We start from the raw sequence: 18,736 nt of genomic DNA on the forward strand, positions 1-18,736 counted from the left end.
TGCCACGGTGCCATGCAGAGTAAAGGAAAAAGAAGACATTTAATGAAAAAAAAAAATAAATAAATAAAATAAATAGAGACAATCATATAATAAATAGTCAGACAAAGCAGGACAAACCAAACTGAAAAACTGACATAATAAACATCAACAAACACTCCCAACCAAACAAAACAAATAATTAAATAATATATTCATTTAGCATCAGAAAATATAAGTTTCAAGCCCACTGGGTATCATATCTTGCATGAAGCATCTTTGTGTGCCCACCTTGTGTGTCCCACCACTTCACTGGGATGACTCATGTGTTTCCATTATATGCTGTCCTTGTTAATATCTGGTTCAGTGGTTTTTCCTACTTGATTCTGAGCCAGTGAGTGCTCAACACAAAAACACCTACCCTAAAAATTGCAACATTTTTCTTGCTCTGGGGGTGCAATAATATCCAAACATATAGGAGACACCACAATGCACCAGTCACTCATAAGATAATCTCATATAACACAGTCATACTTATATTCTGGAGTTGAGACTTCAAGCCAAACAATAAAAAAAAGGAACTGTGATTGGAATGGGTGGGAATTCAATTATCTCAGTTTTTGTGGACATAAATCCTGCTTTGATCCATTCCTGTCAAACCCTAACAGTTTATTTCCCTCCCTCTCCCGTGCGCTCTCATTACCACAGCAGTAATATTCAAGATGTACAAGAGTTGCTGCTAAACTCTTTGGTGGAGGGATCTATTTTATTATAAATACTAGTATGTGGTCCACAAGCTCCAATTCACTTTGCATACAATGTAGAAGCTCCATTTAATTTGGAACATTAGACCAATAAACTTAATTTGTATAAATTAAATAGAAATGGAACTTAAAGGGAGTTAAAAAGTCAACACAAAGAACTGAGGTGATTATTGTTTTTACCATTTTCTTATTTCCATGGTGTCTTACATCAGAAGTCATTAGACAGTGTGCGGTGGACAGTGTGGTCCAGCCCTGCCATGCCATGGTGGATCTGATGGTGGTGCATGTGGTGCTGGCTGGTGGTGGGACCATCATCCATCATCAAATCATCCTCCTCTTCGGCCCTGTACCCCTCTGCCCCATCCTGAGAATAGCTATGCTTCATCACCAGGATGCTCCTTCGACCTGCTGGTGTGGTGTGGTGGGACAGGCGCGGCGACTGCTGGCTCACCATTGCTGGCGGCAGCGGCGGCACAAGAGCTCCCCCGTCGCCCGCGATAGTAGCGTCCCTCATGCTCAGGTTGCTGCGGCTGCCGTGCACACTGCCGTGCACGCTCCCTTGCTGAGAGCCACAGTGGTGGTCGCGGATGCATTTGGAGGAGGAACGGCGGAGCTTGTGGAACTTCTCGAAGTCTTCGGCCAGGGCGGCATCAGTCATGTCACCAGATGGGGCGCGACGCAGAGTGCAGAGCTCGTAGTGAGGAGGCTCAAAACCAGGGTGGAGGAGGGCAGGGTCAAAGTCATCTCTGTGTATGAACAGAGCAAAGAAGACACATACACACAAACAAACACCAACATGATGCAGACACAAAAAGCAGAGAATATGTTCAGACACTGTCAGACATGTAAATATCCTCATGGATATGAATAAACGGTATGTGAGTTTACTCCTCCTTGAACTGCCACCTTATCGTGGTGGAGGAGTTTGAGTACCCGAATGATCCTAGAGGCTATGTTGTCCGGGGCTTAATGCCCCTGGTAGGGTCTCCCAAGGCAAACAGGTTCTAGGTGACGGGTCAGACTAAGAGCAGTTCAAGAAGCCCCTATGAAAGAAATTAAAGCAAGGAAGCGTACGTCGCCCGGATTGGCGTCACCGGGGCCCCGCCCTGGAGCCAGGCCTGGGGTTGGGGCTCGCAGGCGAGCGCCTGGTGGCCGGGTCTTTGCCCACGGGACCCGGCCGGGCACAGCCCGAAGGAGCGACGTGGGCCCGCCTTCCCGTAGGCCCACCACCCGCAGGAAGGATCAGAAGGGGCCGGTGCTATGTGGAATGGGGAGCAGTCGTGGGCGGGGGCCCCGACGACCCAAATCCTGGACAACGACTCTGGCTATGGGGACATGGAATGTCACCTCACTGTGGGGGAAAGAGCCTGAGCTAGTGCGGGAGGTTGAGCGGTACCGGCTAGAGATAGTCGGGCTCACCTCCACGCACAGTCTGGGCTCGGGAACCCAACTCCTTGAGAGAGGCTGGACTCTCTTCTACTCTGGAGTTGCCCGCGGTGAGAGGCGGCGAGCTGGTGTGGGCTTGCTTATAGCCCCCCAGCTCAGCCGCCATGTGTTGGAGTTCTCCCCGCTGAGCGAGAGGGTCGCTTCCCTGCGCCTTCGGGTTGGGGATAGGTCTCTCACTATTGTTTCGGCCTACGGGCCGAACAGTAGCGTAGAGTACCCGGCCTTCTTGGAGTCCCTGGGAGGGGTACTGGAAAGTGCTCCAACCGGGGACTCCATTGTTCTGCTGGGAGACTTCAATGCTCACGTGGGCAGCGACAGTGACACCTGGAGGGGAGTGATTGGGAGGAACGGCCTCCCCGATCTGAACCCGAGTGGTGTTCTGTTATTGGATTTCTGTGCTAGTCACAGTTTGTCCATAACGAACACCATGTTCAAGCATAAGGGTGTCCATCAGTGCACGTGGCACCAGGACACCCTAGGCCGGAGGTCAATGATCGACTTTGTAGTCGTATCATCTGACCTTCGGCGGTATGTCTTGGACACTCGGGTAAAGAGAGGGGCTGAGCTGTCAACTGATCACCACCTGGTGGTGAGTTGGATTCGCTGGCAGGGGAAGAAGCGGGACAGACTTGGCAGACCCAAACGTACCGTGAGGGTCTGTTGGGAACGTCTGGCGGAACCCGCTGTCAGGGAAGTTTTCAACTCCCACCTCCGGGAGAGCTTCAACCAGATCCCGAGGGAGGTTGGAGACATTGAGTCCGAATGGACCATGTTCTCCACTTCCATTGTTGATGCAGCCGTCCATAGCTGTGGCCGTAAAGTCGGCGGTGCCTGTCGTGGCGGCAACCCCCGAACCCGGTGGTGGACACCGGAAGTAAGGGATGCCGTCAAGCTGAAGAAGGAGTCCTATCGGGCCTGGTTGGCTCATAGGACTCCTGAGGCAGCTGATAGGTACCGGCAGACCAAGCGTGCGGCAGCTCGGGCGGTTGTAGAAGCAAAAACTCGGGTCTGGGAGGAGTTCGGGGAGGCCATGGAGGAGGACTACCGGTTGGCCTCGAGGAAATTCTGGCAAACCGTTCGGCGCCTCAGGAGGGGGAAGCAGCTTTCTGTCAACACTGTTTACAGTGGAGGTGGGGAGCTGTTGACCTCGACTGGGGATATTGTCGGGCGGTGGAAGGAATACTTCGAGGATCTCCTCAATCCCTCTGTCATGTCTTCCGTAGAGGAAGCAGAGACTGGGGACTTGGAGGTCGATTCATTCATCACCGGGGCTGAAGTCACTGAGGCAGTTCGCAAGCTCCTCGGTGGCAAGGCGCCGGGGGTGGATGAGATCCGCCCTGAGTACCTCAAGTCTCTGGATGTTGTAGGACTGTCTTGGTTGACACGCCTCTGCAGCATCGCGTGGCAGACGGGGACAGTGCCTCTGGACTGGCAGACTGGGGTGGTGGTCCCTCTTTTTAAAAAGGGGGACCGGAGGGTGTGTTCCAACTATCGGGGGATCACACTCCTCAGCCTCCCTGGTAAAGTCTATTCCAGGGTACTGGAGAGGAGAATCCGGCCGATAGTCGAACCCCGGATTCAAGAGGAACAATGCGGTTTTCGTCCTGGCCGTGGAACACTGGACCAGCTCTATACCCTCCACAGGGTGCTTGAGGGTTCATGGGAGTTTGCCCAAACAGTCCACATGTGCTTCGTGGACTTGGAGAAGGCATTCGACCGTGTCCCTCGCGTCATTCTGTGGGAGGTGCTCCAGGAGTATGGGGTTGGAGGCCCTCTGTTGAGGGCTGTACAGTCCCTGTACAACCGGAGCAGGAGCTTGGTCCGCATTGCCGGCAGTAAGTCGGACCTGTTCCCAGTGCATGTTGGACTCCGGCAGGGCTGCCCTATGTCACCGGTTCTGTTCATCATTTTTATGGACAGGATTTCTAGGCGCAGCCAGGGGCCGGAGGGGGTTCGGTTCGGGGGCCGGCAGATTTCGTCTCTGCTTTTCGCGGATGATGTTGTCTTGTTGGCTTCCTCGAGCCAGGACCTTCAGCATGCGCTGGGGCGGTTCGCAGCCGAGTGTGAAGCAGCTGGGATGAGAGTTAGCACCTCCAAGTCCGAGGCCATGGTTCTCGACCGGAAAAAGGTGGCTTGCTCCCTTCAGGTTGGAGGAGAGTTCCTGCCTCAAGTGGAGGAGTTTAAGTATCTTGGGATCCTGTTCAAGAGTGAGGGAAGGATGGAACGTGAGATTGACAGGCGGATCGGTGCAGCGGCTGCAGTAATGCGGTCGCTGTATCGGTCTGTCGTGGTAAAGAAGGAGCTGAGCCGAAAGGCGAAGCTCTCGATTTACCGGTCAATCTACGTTCCTACCCTCACCTATGGTCATGAACTTTGGGTCATGACCGAAAGAACGAGGTCCCGGATACAAGCGGCTGAAATGAGTTTCCTCCGCAGGGTGGCGGAGCGCTCCCTTAGAGATAGGGTGAGGAGCTCTGTCACCCGGGAGGAGCTCAGAGTAGAGTCGCTGCTCCTCCGCATCGAGAGGAGTCAGCTGAGGTGGCTCGGGCATCTCTATCGGATGCCCCCTGGACGCCTCCCTAGGGAGGTGTTCCAGGCATGTCCCACCGGGAGGAGGCCCCGGGGAAGACCCAGGACACGCTGGGGTGACTACGTCACTCGGCTGGCCTGGGAACGCCTCGGGATCCCCCCGGAAGAGTTGGAGGAAGTGTCCGGGGAGAGGGAAGTCTGGGCATCCCTGCTCAGACTGCTCCCCCCGCAACCCGGCCCCGGATAAGCGGAAGATAATGGATGGATGGATGGATGGTATGTGAGTTACAAAAACAACAAAATAGTATTTATTGTGCCTTGTTATTAATGTGTGGTTTGAGCCTGCAGGCCTGTGATTCATGCACTTCTACACGGAACATTTTGAATTTCTTTCTGCACTCAAAACTTTACAAATTCATAATCTGACAAACCTTTTGGGTATGGGTATCCTGAGTAGGGTTAGAGTTCAACAGCATTTAATTAAATCCAGCAAAAATTCAGCTTGTTGAATGAGAAGGCTTTCAAATCCCCGAAGAAATTGTCTGTTGATATTTTTCAGACTCAAAAAGGTGTTTAATGAATAATATTCATTTAACCAAATAATTTACTCAATATCAACACATGCATCGGCCCTTTAGATGTGGAGGACCACATTTACCCAAATATGAACTGGTTACACTGGCACCAGCTGGCTCAGGTCAAGCCCTTGTCTGCAAGTTTACTACCTTGGGGCCATAGAAATAGTTAAAAACACTATATTGACATAAATATGAGCTTAACTTGTTAGCAGAAACTTCAAATCCAGCAGACATGAAGTAACATTAGCATTTATTTGGAGTCATATTTGAAGACACTTGACAAAGTTCAATATTCACTGTCTTTCTACTGGTAGTTTGATCTCTATCAACCTCTGAAAAATTGGAGCTCTTTAATGCTCCACTATATTCACCAGCTGGTCTCTGACTGCTGTCAGGTGGTGGATGGAGGATTTATCAGAGCTTTTTTGCTGAAAACAGCTGCTTCCTGCAGCTGGAAAGGAGACTGGTGAGACTGTAGCAAGCAAAACAAAGTTAAAAGAGGCTAAAAAGCTCTAAGAACTAAAGGGAATGCAGATTCCATCCATCACTAAAGCGTGTGAAGCTCTCACCTGCGGATGATGTATTTCTTGCGAGGCTGTTTGATCTGGATGATGACGGAGATGATGAGCAGGATGACAACCAGGCCACAGGTTACTCCAATGATGGTGAGGTTAGTGTTATCCAGCGTGTCCAGGATACTGGCTTTCCTTTTCTCTAGATAACACAGAGAAGAATAACATCATATTCAGCCACAGCCAATACATGGCTGGTGTGAGTTTCTCAGCCCTTGTCTCTGCATACCTTTGCAGTGATTCTCATCCCATGGGTAAACACAGTTCTGGATACCATTGCAGACCAAGGTGTGGTTGATGCACATGTTGCTATGGCAAAAGAAAGTGTCTCCTTCACACGGAGCTGGAAAACAAAACGCAAGAGTCACTGCAGTCGTTGTACACGTTGATAAATGAAAAGCACAAAGGAACTGACAGAGATTCACTCACGTTCATGGAAGGTTGTGAAGAGGATCCTGAACTTGCTCTTCCTGCTTCCCTCGTCTGCCCACAGTCTCACTACGCCCACAGAGGACGCCAGCATGACGTCATTGGCCACCGTGGAGCAGAACTTATTCTTCAGGTGCTCGACTGAACTGCTGCCGTCGTAGATGGCAACAAAGTTACGCTTGCACTCGTTCGAGTTGTGCATCTCGTACTCCAGGAAACGCATGTAGATCTGTGGGTAAAAGGTTGAGGAGAATCAGGCTTTGATGGCTTTGACTCCTGCTGCAGGAGCTGGTAGTAACACAAGTACAAGTAACGCACATGAGCAAAAAAGCAGGATGATGACGGAGGCAGCTCTTTGCGCCAACATCTGGCCAGGTCTGGCCCCTCTTTTAATACCAAAGTGTAAAATAGATGACACTGACATGGTGGTGCTCACTGAGCCTCCTGATTGACACTGAGAAACTCCACTCCTAATCTCCACAAGCACATTAAAAATAAGATGCACGTACTGCAGGTAGTTATCTAGTCATAACAAATGTGTGTATTTTAGCTTAGCAGCTCAGTGTTAGTGCTGTAGCACAGTGTGAAACTGTTGTGAGAAGGATAGCTTTAGAGCATAGTGAGTTGTGATCCAGCCTCCTGCTGTCAGATCAGATTTATTTTATACACAAATAAGTGCCATCCTCAGCTGACATGTGACACCACCACCACACAACAAACAGTTTGACGTGTACAGACCCTCGCTCTCGGTGGAGCCTTGATGTACCACCTGCAGTCCACAGCCTCAGTCGGCAGCGCCTGGGTCTCTCCGGCTATCTGGGCGGACTCTACAAAGCCTTCAGGACCGCTCAGCTCAAAGTCGCAAACTGTGAAGGGCAATATTTTGGTGCTAGTTACACTCACAAGTATCTGCATTATTATGTGGTGACAAAATAACATACATTGAATACTCACATGGCAGAGCTGGCAGTTCCCCAAGCTCTTTAAACTCAGGGTCTAAAAGCAGAACATGATCATGTTAGAAACAAACAAGTCTTTGTGACATTTTCTCAAGTCTTTCCACAATTAAGAGCCATATATTCTACATACAAGGAACACAAAATGCATCTCACATTGTTAATGCAGATAAGATCAGAACGTGTTGAAACTGATTTTAACCTTGATGTTGTTTAAAACTGCTGCCTGTATAAAAGTGTTTCATGGTGAAATAATGATCCTGGAATTGCTGATCTTTAGGTTTTATATGGTGAGCACTACAACCACTTTTGATTGGTGGAAAACAAATCTAAAACTTATCTGAAGTATTAGAAGGGCTCATATTCAGTAGAACAAATGATTGAGAGATTAAAACAAAATCCAAGACAAAGGGAAAAAACAAAAAAAATTTAAATAAAAACAAAGATGATAATATTAAAGCCATACGGTGCTGAAAAACAAAATAAAAACACAGCTGGCCAAGCCTTACATAATCTATGTCCTAGCACATTCCCTCTGCCCTCTTTTAAACTCCCCTGAAATCCCGATGCCCTTCATCAGAGAAGACAAACACGCAGTTACTATCAGACAGGGAAGAGAAATTGTCTTCTAAACCTTTGTGCTGATGAATCTACTTGCTAGGTGGATTATAAATCCTGATTTACCAGCTTAGTTCGGGACAGATTAGGCCCCAGCAATGACGACCTGGTGATCAAAATGTCACTTCTTTTTTGTTTGTCAAAATTCTCCTTTAAGTATCCAGCTTGATCCTGCGTGAGGGAAAACCCCATCCTTCAGTGCAACTCAGTAAAATAGGAAATAATGCGACAAATACAAATGACACTAAACCAAGTCCAAGACGTAAGAAGAGCAGGTGATGGACTCAAATCCATACGGACTTGATACAGACCTGTTTCTGCATCAGGCCTGTCCAGATTATTCACATTCATTCCTCTGTGTGTGTGCGTGTGTGTGCATGTGTGTGTGTATGTTGCAACAATGCATTTCCAGAGGCTTTATGCCTAATATGAGGGAAAAAATGTATTGATCCGATGAAGGCAAGACATAGGATGGTTTATGTAAATCCTCTCCTAATATTATTCAAACGCATGGCCACCCTGATACAATCGTTGGACGCCCCCTATTAAAACATACAAAAAAAGAAACCATTTAACTACGTAGCCCCTGGTAGAAGCACAAACATCAAGAAAAAAAATGACCAGGTCAGGTGCTCAGTGTCTGGTTATACTACTAAAGCAAAGAGTTAGTGCTTGAAAATCAGACATTAAAGCTATGCTGCAGATTATTTAACCTCTAGTGGTGCTAGGGAGCCGTTTTTTTATGAGTGGGTCCCAGTTCTGTTTGCCTCATGCACTGAATGTAAACATAACTTTTGTTTGTTTATAAGAAAACTCCACTGAGCACCTTAGGTTCTGCTAAATTAAATGATTAAATAATTCATAAATTATGCTCGGGCAATCTCCGCTGAGCAATGTTAGCACTGTGTAGGCCTAGCAGCTGCACAATGCGTCATCAATAGAACCTGAGTGCATTTAGCTGGAATCTGCTGAGCCTCTAATGACCAAAAATGTGAAATGTTGATGTATTTTGTATGCACAGCATATCAATGTGCAGTCAGTGTATTATTTCATGCTCATGTGTGAGTCATTTTTCTGGAGTGCAGAAAGTCCGAATGTGCTCATGCTCTTTCACATTGCTCACAACTGCATCAAAAAATCCAGAGAAAAGTAAATTATATATCATCCCTCTAGGGCTATACGATGTTTAAATAGAAACGCTTTCAGGTTCAAGTCTCAGTCAAATCACTGCATTTTTTTATAGCATGTGAGCATGTGGGTGAATTAATTCTGTCCTGCCACCAGTGATGAGTAGAATTAGACAGAAGATTAGGCATTTGGCATGGGAGACTCATTACATGTGATGGAAACAGATGAAAAACAGCCTCTCCTCTCCTGAAGTATCCTCTGACATGGGCAGTTCAAGTTTTGGGAGAAAGTGCTTGCTTAAGTGTTTCAGTTTCTAAACGCTTAAGTATGCTCAGTAAGTCGTTTACACTGGAAGGTGACGTGACTGTACTTTGAAATAATACAGAAATTGTGTCTGATATTCTCAAAAGAAAAAATAGCACTGAGCCCCAACACGCACAGACAACCTCAGCCCCCCCCCCAGCAACTTAAAACTAGGGTGCGTGGGACAGACTCGCAGGACAGTAGTCTAAAAGTGGAACATCCCTTGTGGAATATAGAGATAATATACAGAGGCTCAATCATGTTAGAAGAGAAAGAAAGAAACATAGCGGGACGGCTGGATGGACAGAGGGATGCAGATTAATCTTTGCTCCTCGTCTGTGTAGGTGGCCTATAAAATCTTCTGTTAATAAAGCCTCTGCTTCGGACTCCCTTAAGCTGCTACTGCGGCTCAGCGCTGACAAGCTGTATTCCCCTGAAGACAAGCTTTCATTAACTGGTGTGTGTGTGACAGAGGGAACAAGTGTGTGTGTGTGCGAGTGCTTGTGTGTGTTTGAATAAACGCTCCCCTCCTCTTCCCTTGTCAGCTGCAGCTGGTGTGCCTGCACTACAAATGGAAATGAGAGTGCATTCCCAGCAGCATGCCACCAGACCACTATTAAAGTTTCAATGTGCAACTTTTTGACATCACATACACAATTAAAAACCAGCATGTATTGTGCACTGCACCACATCCTTTAATGTCTACCTTCAATCAAGCAGATTGCATTGTAGCGCTGGTAAGACAAGTATCCAGTGTGCATGCTAATGTGTGTTTTAATTGGACTGTGTGATCAGGCAGATGTGGCAAAGACAGAAGCGCAGGGACCGTGTAAAAGAGGTGGCCAGTTTTGGGATGGGGCAGCCAACAATGCCAAACTCACAGCAGGCTGATGGAGTTTGAGAGCGTGCCAAGGAGTCGAAGGCTTAGAGCTGTAGTAATACTCTAGACATTAACGCCCCCAGCCAGACAGAGCTGCAGCTGGTATGATACGAGAACAACAATATAACAGGAATGCTAAGTTACGTGCAAAAAATCAGTTATTTTTATTTTCCACTTTTTTTTGCCACACTCCAAAAAGGATCAGGCTGGGGAGACTGTCCTCCTCCAAGAATTACCAGTCAGTCTTTTCCAAAGTGTCCAAAATCACATATGGTTATGCAATGCTAATTTTTTTTAATTTGACCACAGTCAGTCACAATCTAACCTTAACCAGGTGTTTGTCATTGTTACCATGACAACAAAAGTCCCCTAACCTAACAAAATAATTTTAACCCAAACCATGATGCATCCATGATTTTGATTACTCATTTGGACAATGATCTTTCTCTGAACCCAAACAAGTCATTTCTGTGCCTGTTCCCAACCGATCCTTAACCACAGCATTGTGACATCATGAAGCAGATTTCTTCTTCAGCAATGATTCATCACAGGTTTGGACAGACTGATGTCGTCCTGCTGGTGGGAGGTTAAAAAAATTAACACACTTCTTTCTGATATTCCAGAGGGTATGGACGAAGCATTTGGACTTGTGCTGGGCCAAGCTCTGATGCAGGGTATACGCGTAGGTGAGGGGAGTTTAAGTGCATGTTACCCATAGAAGCCTCATATTCCAAGAAGCTAAAATCAGACTAAACCACAATTATAGTTCCTTTCTGCAGACAACTTAGTCAGTTACTAATTCATTAAGTTCACATAGCTCAAACAATTGCAGTCTAATACCTTCATGAAGGTTGCGATGTCCAGTTTTTGATGAAGCTTCAAGAGAGGTGTGAATTACTTACAGCCAAATCTCAGACTTTTTCAGCAATTTAGAGAAATCAATGGGAATGATTCATTATTTGTTTGTTATTCTTCATTATTCACACAGATTAATTGTGGGAAAATGAAATAGCATGTCAGTGTGATTATAGAGCTCCAACCACTGGAATCATGACGCAAATTTTGTTAAACGAACAGAGACTCAAACTGCATTACAGGGTCTGAAAAAATACCAGTCACACTGACCATTATGCTCCTCCATAAATTGGATTATGTGACAACATAACAAACAGGGTGCACATTTTCCCAAAGTAAAACCGCTTTGGCAAAGGCTAGGGCTAGTTTATGCCAAACATTTGGTTGGTTTGGTTTGGCATGTAGAACAGTTTGGTAAGACTTAAAGCAGCAATAACTGATTTTCTGACCACTTTTTTTGGCAAGCATGACACCATACAGTTGCCTATTTTCATTACAATGAGCAACCATCACTTTACACATAGTCATTTGATCCACTTTTAGTAAATAAATAAGGATAAGTGCAGCTTTAAGGCTGTGTTCTGAAATACAGCCCCTCATTCAGATTACTTTGCAATCCCTCACCTTGTGTGAAGTTATACCGGGCAGAGAAACCAATGGCCTCCAGTTCACCATCAGCCACAAACTTGATGTACAGGTACCTCCCACTGGAGCGGACGTATGCCGGGCTTTCCTGCCCACAGTAGCGACCAATGAGGGGCGAGAAACCAAAGGGCCCATCGCGGACCTCGATGTGGTCGAACTTGCACTCCCAGGACGGCTCTATGGAGTACTTGTCATCAAAGAATAAGTCGATGCACTGTCGGGGGGAGGCTGGGGGAGGAGGAGAGGTTGAGAGAAGATGAGGAAGGAGCGGAGGTGAGTGAGTGAAAGGCGAAAAAGAAATGCATGAAAGCCTCACCTTCTATAATGTAGACACATTCCCTCTCAGGCGGGTATTTCTCTGGGTAGTTGGGTGAGGTGAAATACCCTCCCTCTGGCTCCTTCACCCAGGTCCCACACTGATCAGCTGGGATCACACCTGAGTTGTTCTTCACTGACAGTGGACAGCGCACAGACAGACAGGCAGGTGAAAGTGAGACAGCTGTTTGCATTTGTCTTTTCTTCCTTTTAAAACGCTCAAACTTTCTTGTCTTGTTGGAATTTAACTGTGCAGTTAAATTAAGTTGTTTTATCAGTTTTGGTCATCTTGGGTTTAAAGGTACGCCCCGCAACACTGTTTGATTTGGTTTTCTCATAATCAAATCATGTAATCCAAAAAAGAAATGCGTATGACTTATCAGCGTGTTCTCTATTGATAGGCTGTAACAGAAAATAGAGCTAGAATCAGTGTCTCAGGAGGTGATATGATACCTTGACTTTTTGTTTTGGTGGCTGTGGCAGACAGCTCAGGTGTGATGAGACTTGCTGCTACAGCTGAGAGAAGAGGAGCGATTAAAGAGGGTGATTTACAAAAACAAACAAAAAAAAGGTCAGAAATCTCATTAAACTTTAAAAGAAAAGTCCTGAAACCATAGTGATAATAACACTAAAAAAAACAACAACAACAACAACACAGCGTAAAATATTGTTGGGATGCTTACTTCTAACAGAAGAGAGAAGCGCGTCATAAACACACCACACAGGATTACACACCTATGGCCAATAATGATTTTTCTCTGAAAGGGATCATATCTGCTCTGCTCACAGACCGACTCGTTATGAAACACGTTTACAGCTGAGAACTTACCGATGGGCAGCAGAAGTTTGTGCACCATTTCTGCTCCCTGAGGATGAGAAGCTCTGCCTCAGATGTTGCCATTAAACTGTCTTGACTAAACGTCCCATGATGGGGGGAAAAATGTTCTTCAGCCCATCACTTCCTCACAAAATGCGCCAAATCCGAGAGCAAAGACTTCGACATTTCCATCCCAGTGTCTCTGTCTCCCCGAGAGCTCAAAGGATTACACTCCCGTCCGCCACGAACCTTCACAATTTCCTCTCCACCTTTAGGCTGCATTAATCCTCTCAGAAGATACGCTCATTGACAAAGCTGCGCCCGCATGGGCCGATGCAACTGACAACTGCGCGTGTGTGTGTGTGTGTGTGTGTGTGAGAGAGAGAGAGAGAGAGAGAGAGAGAGAGAGAGAGAGGGTATTTATCACGTTGTGGGGACAAAAATCTGTTTACACAGTCACATTGTGGGGACTCACCTGCCTTATGGGGACAAAATGCAGGTCCCCTTAATGTAAATCATTGAATTTTAGGGTGCAGACTGAGGATAGGGTTACAGGTTAGGTAAGGTTAGGTTAGGTACAGGGTTAGGAATAGGCAAATAGTGGTTATGGTTATGGTTATGGTTATGGTTATGGTTAGGGTTAGGGTTAGGTTTAGGGTAAGGCTCCAGGAAATTAATGTAAGTCTATGTAATGTCCCCACAAGTGATAAAAACACAACGTGTGTGTGAGCGTGCGCGTGTGTGTGTGTGGGTGTGTGGGTGGGTGGGTGAGTGCTTCCGTGCGCAACATTCAGTGATTTAGTGTCTAAGTTCATCCTCCAGGGAGCAACACAATCAGCATCACTGTCAAAGCTGCAAGTCAATAAAATCAAATATTTTCGCAATGCAGATTTATTTATTTATTTCATAGTGTTTGTTGTCTTTTTTTTTTTTTTTTTTTTAATTTTTGTTCAAGTTTGAAGTCAATCAAGAATGCATTTTAATCCGTTTGGACTGTGTGCTCAGTGGTTGTGTTCCAGTGGTCAAAATGCTGCTGAAGTCAAGGAAAGGTTTGCAGCAGAATGCATTTAAAGTGTCAAAAAAAGAAGTTCTCATTATGCAGCACCTGTCAGTGTTACATTGCTGTTTATTATTGGCTGAGTGGATTATGCATTAATGTGTCAGCAGCATTTTACATATATGGCTGATCTTAATGACTGAATTTAATGCTACTGTTTAAAACTTAATTGGTTGCTGTGTATGCTGTTTGATAGTTAAACCCATTGAAATGCATCATATTTTAGAAGCTTATCTGTGTTTTCTATGTAAAATCTTACTCTGCAGTCATAACTACCACCACCAAACGTTATGTTTCAGGACCACTAGGATATGTACACATCATTTACACATTATGAAAGAGTTGTGATCGTGAGAGAGGCTACTGGCAAGAGAGACAATTGGTAGGAGAGAGCGATGGTGAAAATGGATGGCAGAGATGGTATAAATACAGTCAGTGGTGGAGCATGTTTCTGCACCTCTTGGATGCACTTATGCTTGTTAGATTTGTTTCTTTTACCTTCATGTGATATGCTGAAGTCTTGTGGCATCTTTTACAAAAAGCATGACTTTGACTGACATTACTCTTCATTAAGTACAGGTAAGCCTCCTCTCATCTCACGAAACTTGCACAAATTTTTTGCCTTTCTGGCAGGTAAACACATCAAATAGGCCATCAACTTTACAGCAACCCTGTTTTTTAAGACTGAAACATCTACATCCCCAACAAGCTCAAAATGAAAGACAGAAAATTAAAACACAGTTTGAGAATATCATACATCACCAGACCACTTTCTCCACGATGAGATTTAATTCATTTGAACACAATGGAAAAACTGATAAATTCCTCACTAATCAACTGAAAAGAAACAAAGAAAAAATACTCACTACAGCAATTTGAGACACATGGGGAAATTTGGAGTCCAGGGAATAATTGGCCATTTTTGACTACTTTTGATTTTACCCTTATATTTCACCTTAAAAACTGTTTACCTTGCATTGCTTGGTATCGCTGTTTTCAGCACAACCTCACATGTGTGGATTTACAGTTATTTTTCCATTTTGACATACTATATTAACGCAGTGGACCTAAAATCACACAGAAAACATAAAATTCGAGTAGGAAAAAGTTGTATTTTTTACTGTGAAAACCACAAATATGTTTAATGAACCATTTTTAGAACTGAGAATGCAAATATAAATTGTAAACTTCAAAATCTATGTACAATCCTAGCACACAACAAAGTAATTTACCACTATTTGCATTAAAATGCAGGCAATGCCTAGGCATTTTTTGTACAAATATTTACAAAACAATGTAATGGCACACAAATCATCTACACCACTCCAAAAAAAAAAAACAAAAAAAACAAAACAGTTTCTGCCTGCCACAAGACAGAGGGGCACATCACAGGCCTGACACTTTCATGGGGTGTCGCTCCTCCTGCTGTCCACCTGCTGGCATTGCAGGCACCTCTGTCTGCCTTTGGTGGGTTTTTGGCCAGCATCTGTGGCTGTGAGGATGGGCACATGAACATGTTCAGCCCTCCTATTCTGGGAAACTCCTCTCTTGTCTGTGCCACACAGCTGACACACCAGCTCCACCATGAAGTCCTTGTGCATCATGTGCTGCACCTGCCTTGCATTGCACAACTCACGGTGCAAAATGAAGGCATTAGTTGTTGCAATGTCCAGGAAGTGCAGCAACATGGTCATGTCCCAGCGAGCACTTTTTCTGTGGGTGGAGTAGTATTGAATGAGCTGGTCTGACAGATCAACCCCACCCATATTTTTGTTGTAGGCAATGATTGGTATGGGACAGGGAATGTCTCTCACAGCCCAGCGTCCATCTCTGTCCTTTATTCTTCTCTTTTATTATTCTTTATGCTTCTCTTCGTCTCACCTGAAAATGCAGGATGGATGTTGGAGCAGACAGACACCTCCCGTGTGTCCATCCACTTCACAAACACGAGTGGGCCCTCTCTGATCCACTTCACCGATCCTCTTCCACATCTTTTGGTGAGAGCATTTTCCCTCCCTCTGGGGAATCCTTTTCTGGCCTCTCTGTAGGTGCCACATGCTCCAAACTTCATGCTGGGCCAGTGCCCAGACAGGGTGGCTGAATCAGGTCCATGACAACATCATAAGCCAGCCCATGTTCACTTGCAGTTGCAGTCTTGCCAGTGTATAAGCTGAACCTGATGGTGTAGCCACTACTTGACTCTGCCAAGACAAAAAGTTTCATCCCCCATTTAGTTGGTTTGTCTTTCATGTATTGTGTCATGCCAGTCTTTGCCTTAGTCGCCACCATCCTTTCACCTACTGACAGCTCCCTCCTCAGCTGGAAATATGCCTGGCAGACACTGAGGATGTCATCATACAGAGGCCTGACTCTGAACAGTTTGTCATGGCCTGGTGTTCCCTTTTTCCTGTCATTCTCTACATCCTCCTCGGGATCACTAAGATGGATGGACCTAAACCTGTCTCTGGTCATCACTTTGGCTGGAAGGGGCACAGAAAAAATATGATTCTGTCTCCAGTAGTCCTGGAGACTCGGCAGCGACACCAGTGACATGTATATCAGAAGACCAAAAAACTCATACAGGTCCTCCTTCTCTATGTCAGTCCACTTTTTTCCTGATTCTTTGTTTTTTGCAGCATTTTTGTTGGTGTTGCTGCAGATGGTCCTGACTGTGTCACTTCCAAAAAACAAAAGAAAAAGGTCTTTTGGACTGTGGGGAGAAAGTATCTCCACCTGCACGCCTGGTGGTCTCTGAGGCTGGAACCTGCTTGCTGCTGGGGCAGTGTCAGCATCCTCTTCTGTTTTCCAGGGCTCAGGTCTGATGCGTGCTGCTGCGTGAGCCAGCGGAGATCGGGATCTGGTGGGCGTGCCGCGCTGTCCCCTCCTCTGGCCGGATCTCCGACTCTGCAGACACGTCGGATGCTCCTCTCCCTCTCTCTCCTCCTCTCCCTCCTCCTTCAAAACAAACAAGGGATCATCCACCACGTTGTCAAAGTCCTCACTCTCTGGCTCAGACTCCGCCCCTGCTCCCTCAGCTCCGTCCAGCTCGAGGAGCTCCGCCGCCCTCTCCACATTCATCCATCGCCTTATCATCATTGTCTTGTCCATCCATCCATCCATCCATTGTCTATACCCGACTATCCCTTTCGGGGTTGCGGGGGGCTGGAACCTATCCCAGCTGTCATTGGGCGAAAGGTGGGGTACTCCCTGAACCGGTCGCCAGTCGATTGCAGGGCAACATAAACAAACAACCATTCACACTCACACCTCACAGGACAATTTAGACTCACCAATTAACCTAATGAGTATGTTTTTGGTCTGTGGTAGAAAGCCGGAGTGCCCGGAGGTAACCCACGCAAGCACGGGAAGAACATGCAAACTTCACACAGAAAGTCCCTGCCCAACCCGGGGATCGAACCAGTGACCGTCCTGCTGTGAGGCATGCGCCCTACCTGCTGCTCCACCGTGCCGCCCCATTGTTTTGTCACACATAACAAAAAACGACAGCACTACACACTAAACACACGATACTACATGCTACACTACACAACTACACAACTTCTTAAGCAGCAGCAGCAGAATCGAAGCAGATAACAACTCCTCTGGCCTTTGTCTCCTCTACCCACCGTGAAGCCCAAAGGATTGCCATTAACTCAGACATGAGCACAGAGCTTTCATCAGAAATTCTAATACTAAATTTTAAATCAAGTTGCTCTACATAGACCCCAAACCCAAGCTCTCCTACAATCTGGATCCCTAGATCCATCCGTATATTAGCAACTTACTCTCCCTGACTGAATTAAGATACATTTGAACACTTGTAGTCATCTCTCTCTTATCTTTCTTCTGAAGAAAACTCAGCTCAATGTCTAGTTCACTCATTACCCACGAGGGAATGGGTGGCCAGCTTGTGTGCTCCACTATGCCCCTCTGCTCCATGTTCAGTTTTGTAGCCCACTGATTCACATCAACAATAAATGATTTAAATTTCCCACTTCCTTCCACCTCTTGTAAAAGACGCCTAGCCGGGAAAGTTTGAGTACTCCCACTAATTTTTACCCAGTACTGTAATCCTAACTTAACATGCCGTAGCCATAAGGGCATTTCTCCACAAGCAAAGCAGGGATTGAGGAGGTTCTAAAAACTCCACAGCAGAGCCTCAAGGACTTTGCCTGAGTTACTTCCAGCCTGGCTAACACTGTTTTTGAGGCCGCACCATAAATAAAACACCCATAATCAAAAGCTGATCTAATCATGGCCTGGTAAATAAGCTGCATCATCTCCCTGTCAGCTCCTCACTCACACCCAGCCAGGCTTCTTAAGACGTTGATGATCTTTTCACAGTTTTCCACTATTTTACTAATGTGTACAGCCCAAGTCATACGCCCCTCAAGCCAGACACCCAAAAACTTAAAAACCTTCACTTTTTCCAGTGGAGGACCATATATTTTCAACTCAGTAATAGGTAATTTTCTTTTAAACCCAAAGATCATATATTTTGATTTTGGTGCTGAAATCCTAAAACCCCATGTCAGTCCCCACTCCTCTACACTCTAAAATGCCTTTTGGACCTGTTTCACAATAAACTCCACATTTCATCCTCTTTTCCAGATGGCCCCGTCATCTGCAAACAAGGACAGCCCAAATGCTTCCCCTATATTATCAAAGATGTCATTTATCATTACTTTAAATAACACTGGAGAAATAACACTTCCCTGTGGAGTGCCGTTCTCTATTAATACTGTCTTAGAACTGACACCACCCACCCGAACTTGAATAGTTATTTCCTTTAAAAAATCCTTGATCCAATTAAACATTCGTCCTCCAACTCCCAGATCATAAATTTTAATCAATAATCCATCCTTCCA

General features: G+C 45.8%; 1 protein-coding gene across 1 annotated transcript; it reads right to left on the minus strand.

Annotated features, from left to right (window-relative positions):
- Positions 1 to 22: 22 nt before the first annotated feature.
- Positions 23 to 13,162, minus strand: LOC139338896 (neuropilin and tolloid-like protein 1). The gene is made up of 10 exons (XM_070974237.1): positions 12,824 to 13,162; positions 12,448 to 12,510; positions 11,996 to 12,130; positions 11,659 to 11,907; positions 7,249 to 7,290; positions 7,033 to 7,160; positions 6,295 to 6,523; positions 6,095 to 6,208; positions 5,863 to 6,007; positions 23 to 1,486 (listed from the first exon to the last, which is right to left on the minus strand). The coding sequence occupies exons 1-10, from the start codon at positions 12,849 to 12,851 to the stop codon at positions 949 to 951; spliced, it is 1,671 nt and encodes a 556-aa protein (XP_070830338.1). The 5' UTR covers positions 12,852 to 13,162; the 3' UTR covers positions 23 to 948.
- Between the last annotated feature and the right edge of the window lie 5,574 nt (positions 13,163 to 18,736).

This window comes from Chaetodon trifascialis, chromosome 11 (genome assembly GCF_039877785.1).
Source record: "Chaetodon trifascialis isolate fChaTrf1 chromosome 11, fChaTrf1.hap1, whole genome shotgun sequence".
Lineage (NCBI taxonomy): Eukaryota > Metazoa > Chordata > Actinopteri > Chaetodontiformes > Chaetodontidae > Chaetodon > Chaetodon trifascialis.

Bases quoted from the DNA above. Each gene is read 5' to 3' on its own strand.
- LOC139338896 (XM_070974237.1), bottom strand. From the start codon at position 12,851: ATGGTGCACAAACTTCTGCTGCCCATCG. The intron at 12,511-12,823 runs GTAAGTTCTCAG...CTCTTCTCTCAG, and splicing joins CAAACTTCTGCTGCCCATCG to CTGTAGCAGCAAGTCTCATC. The intron at 1,487-5,862 runs GTGAGAGCTTCA...GTTCATACACAG, and splicing joins AAGAAATACATCATCCGCAG to AGATGACTTTGACCCTGCCC.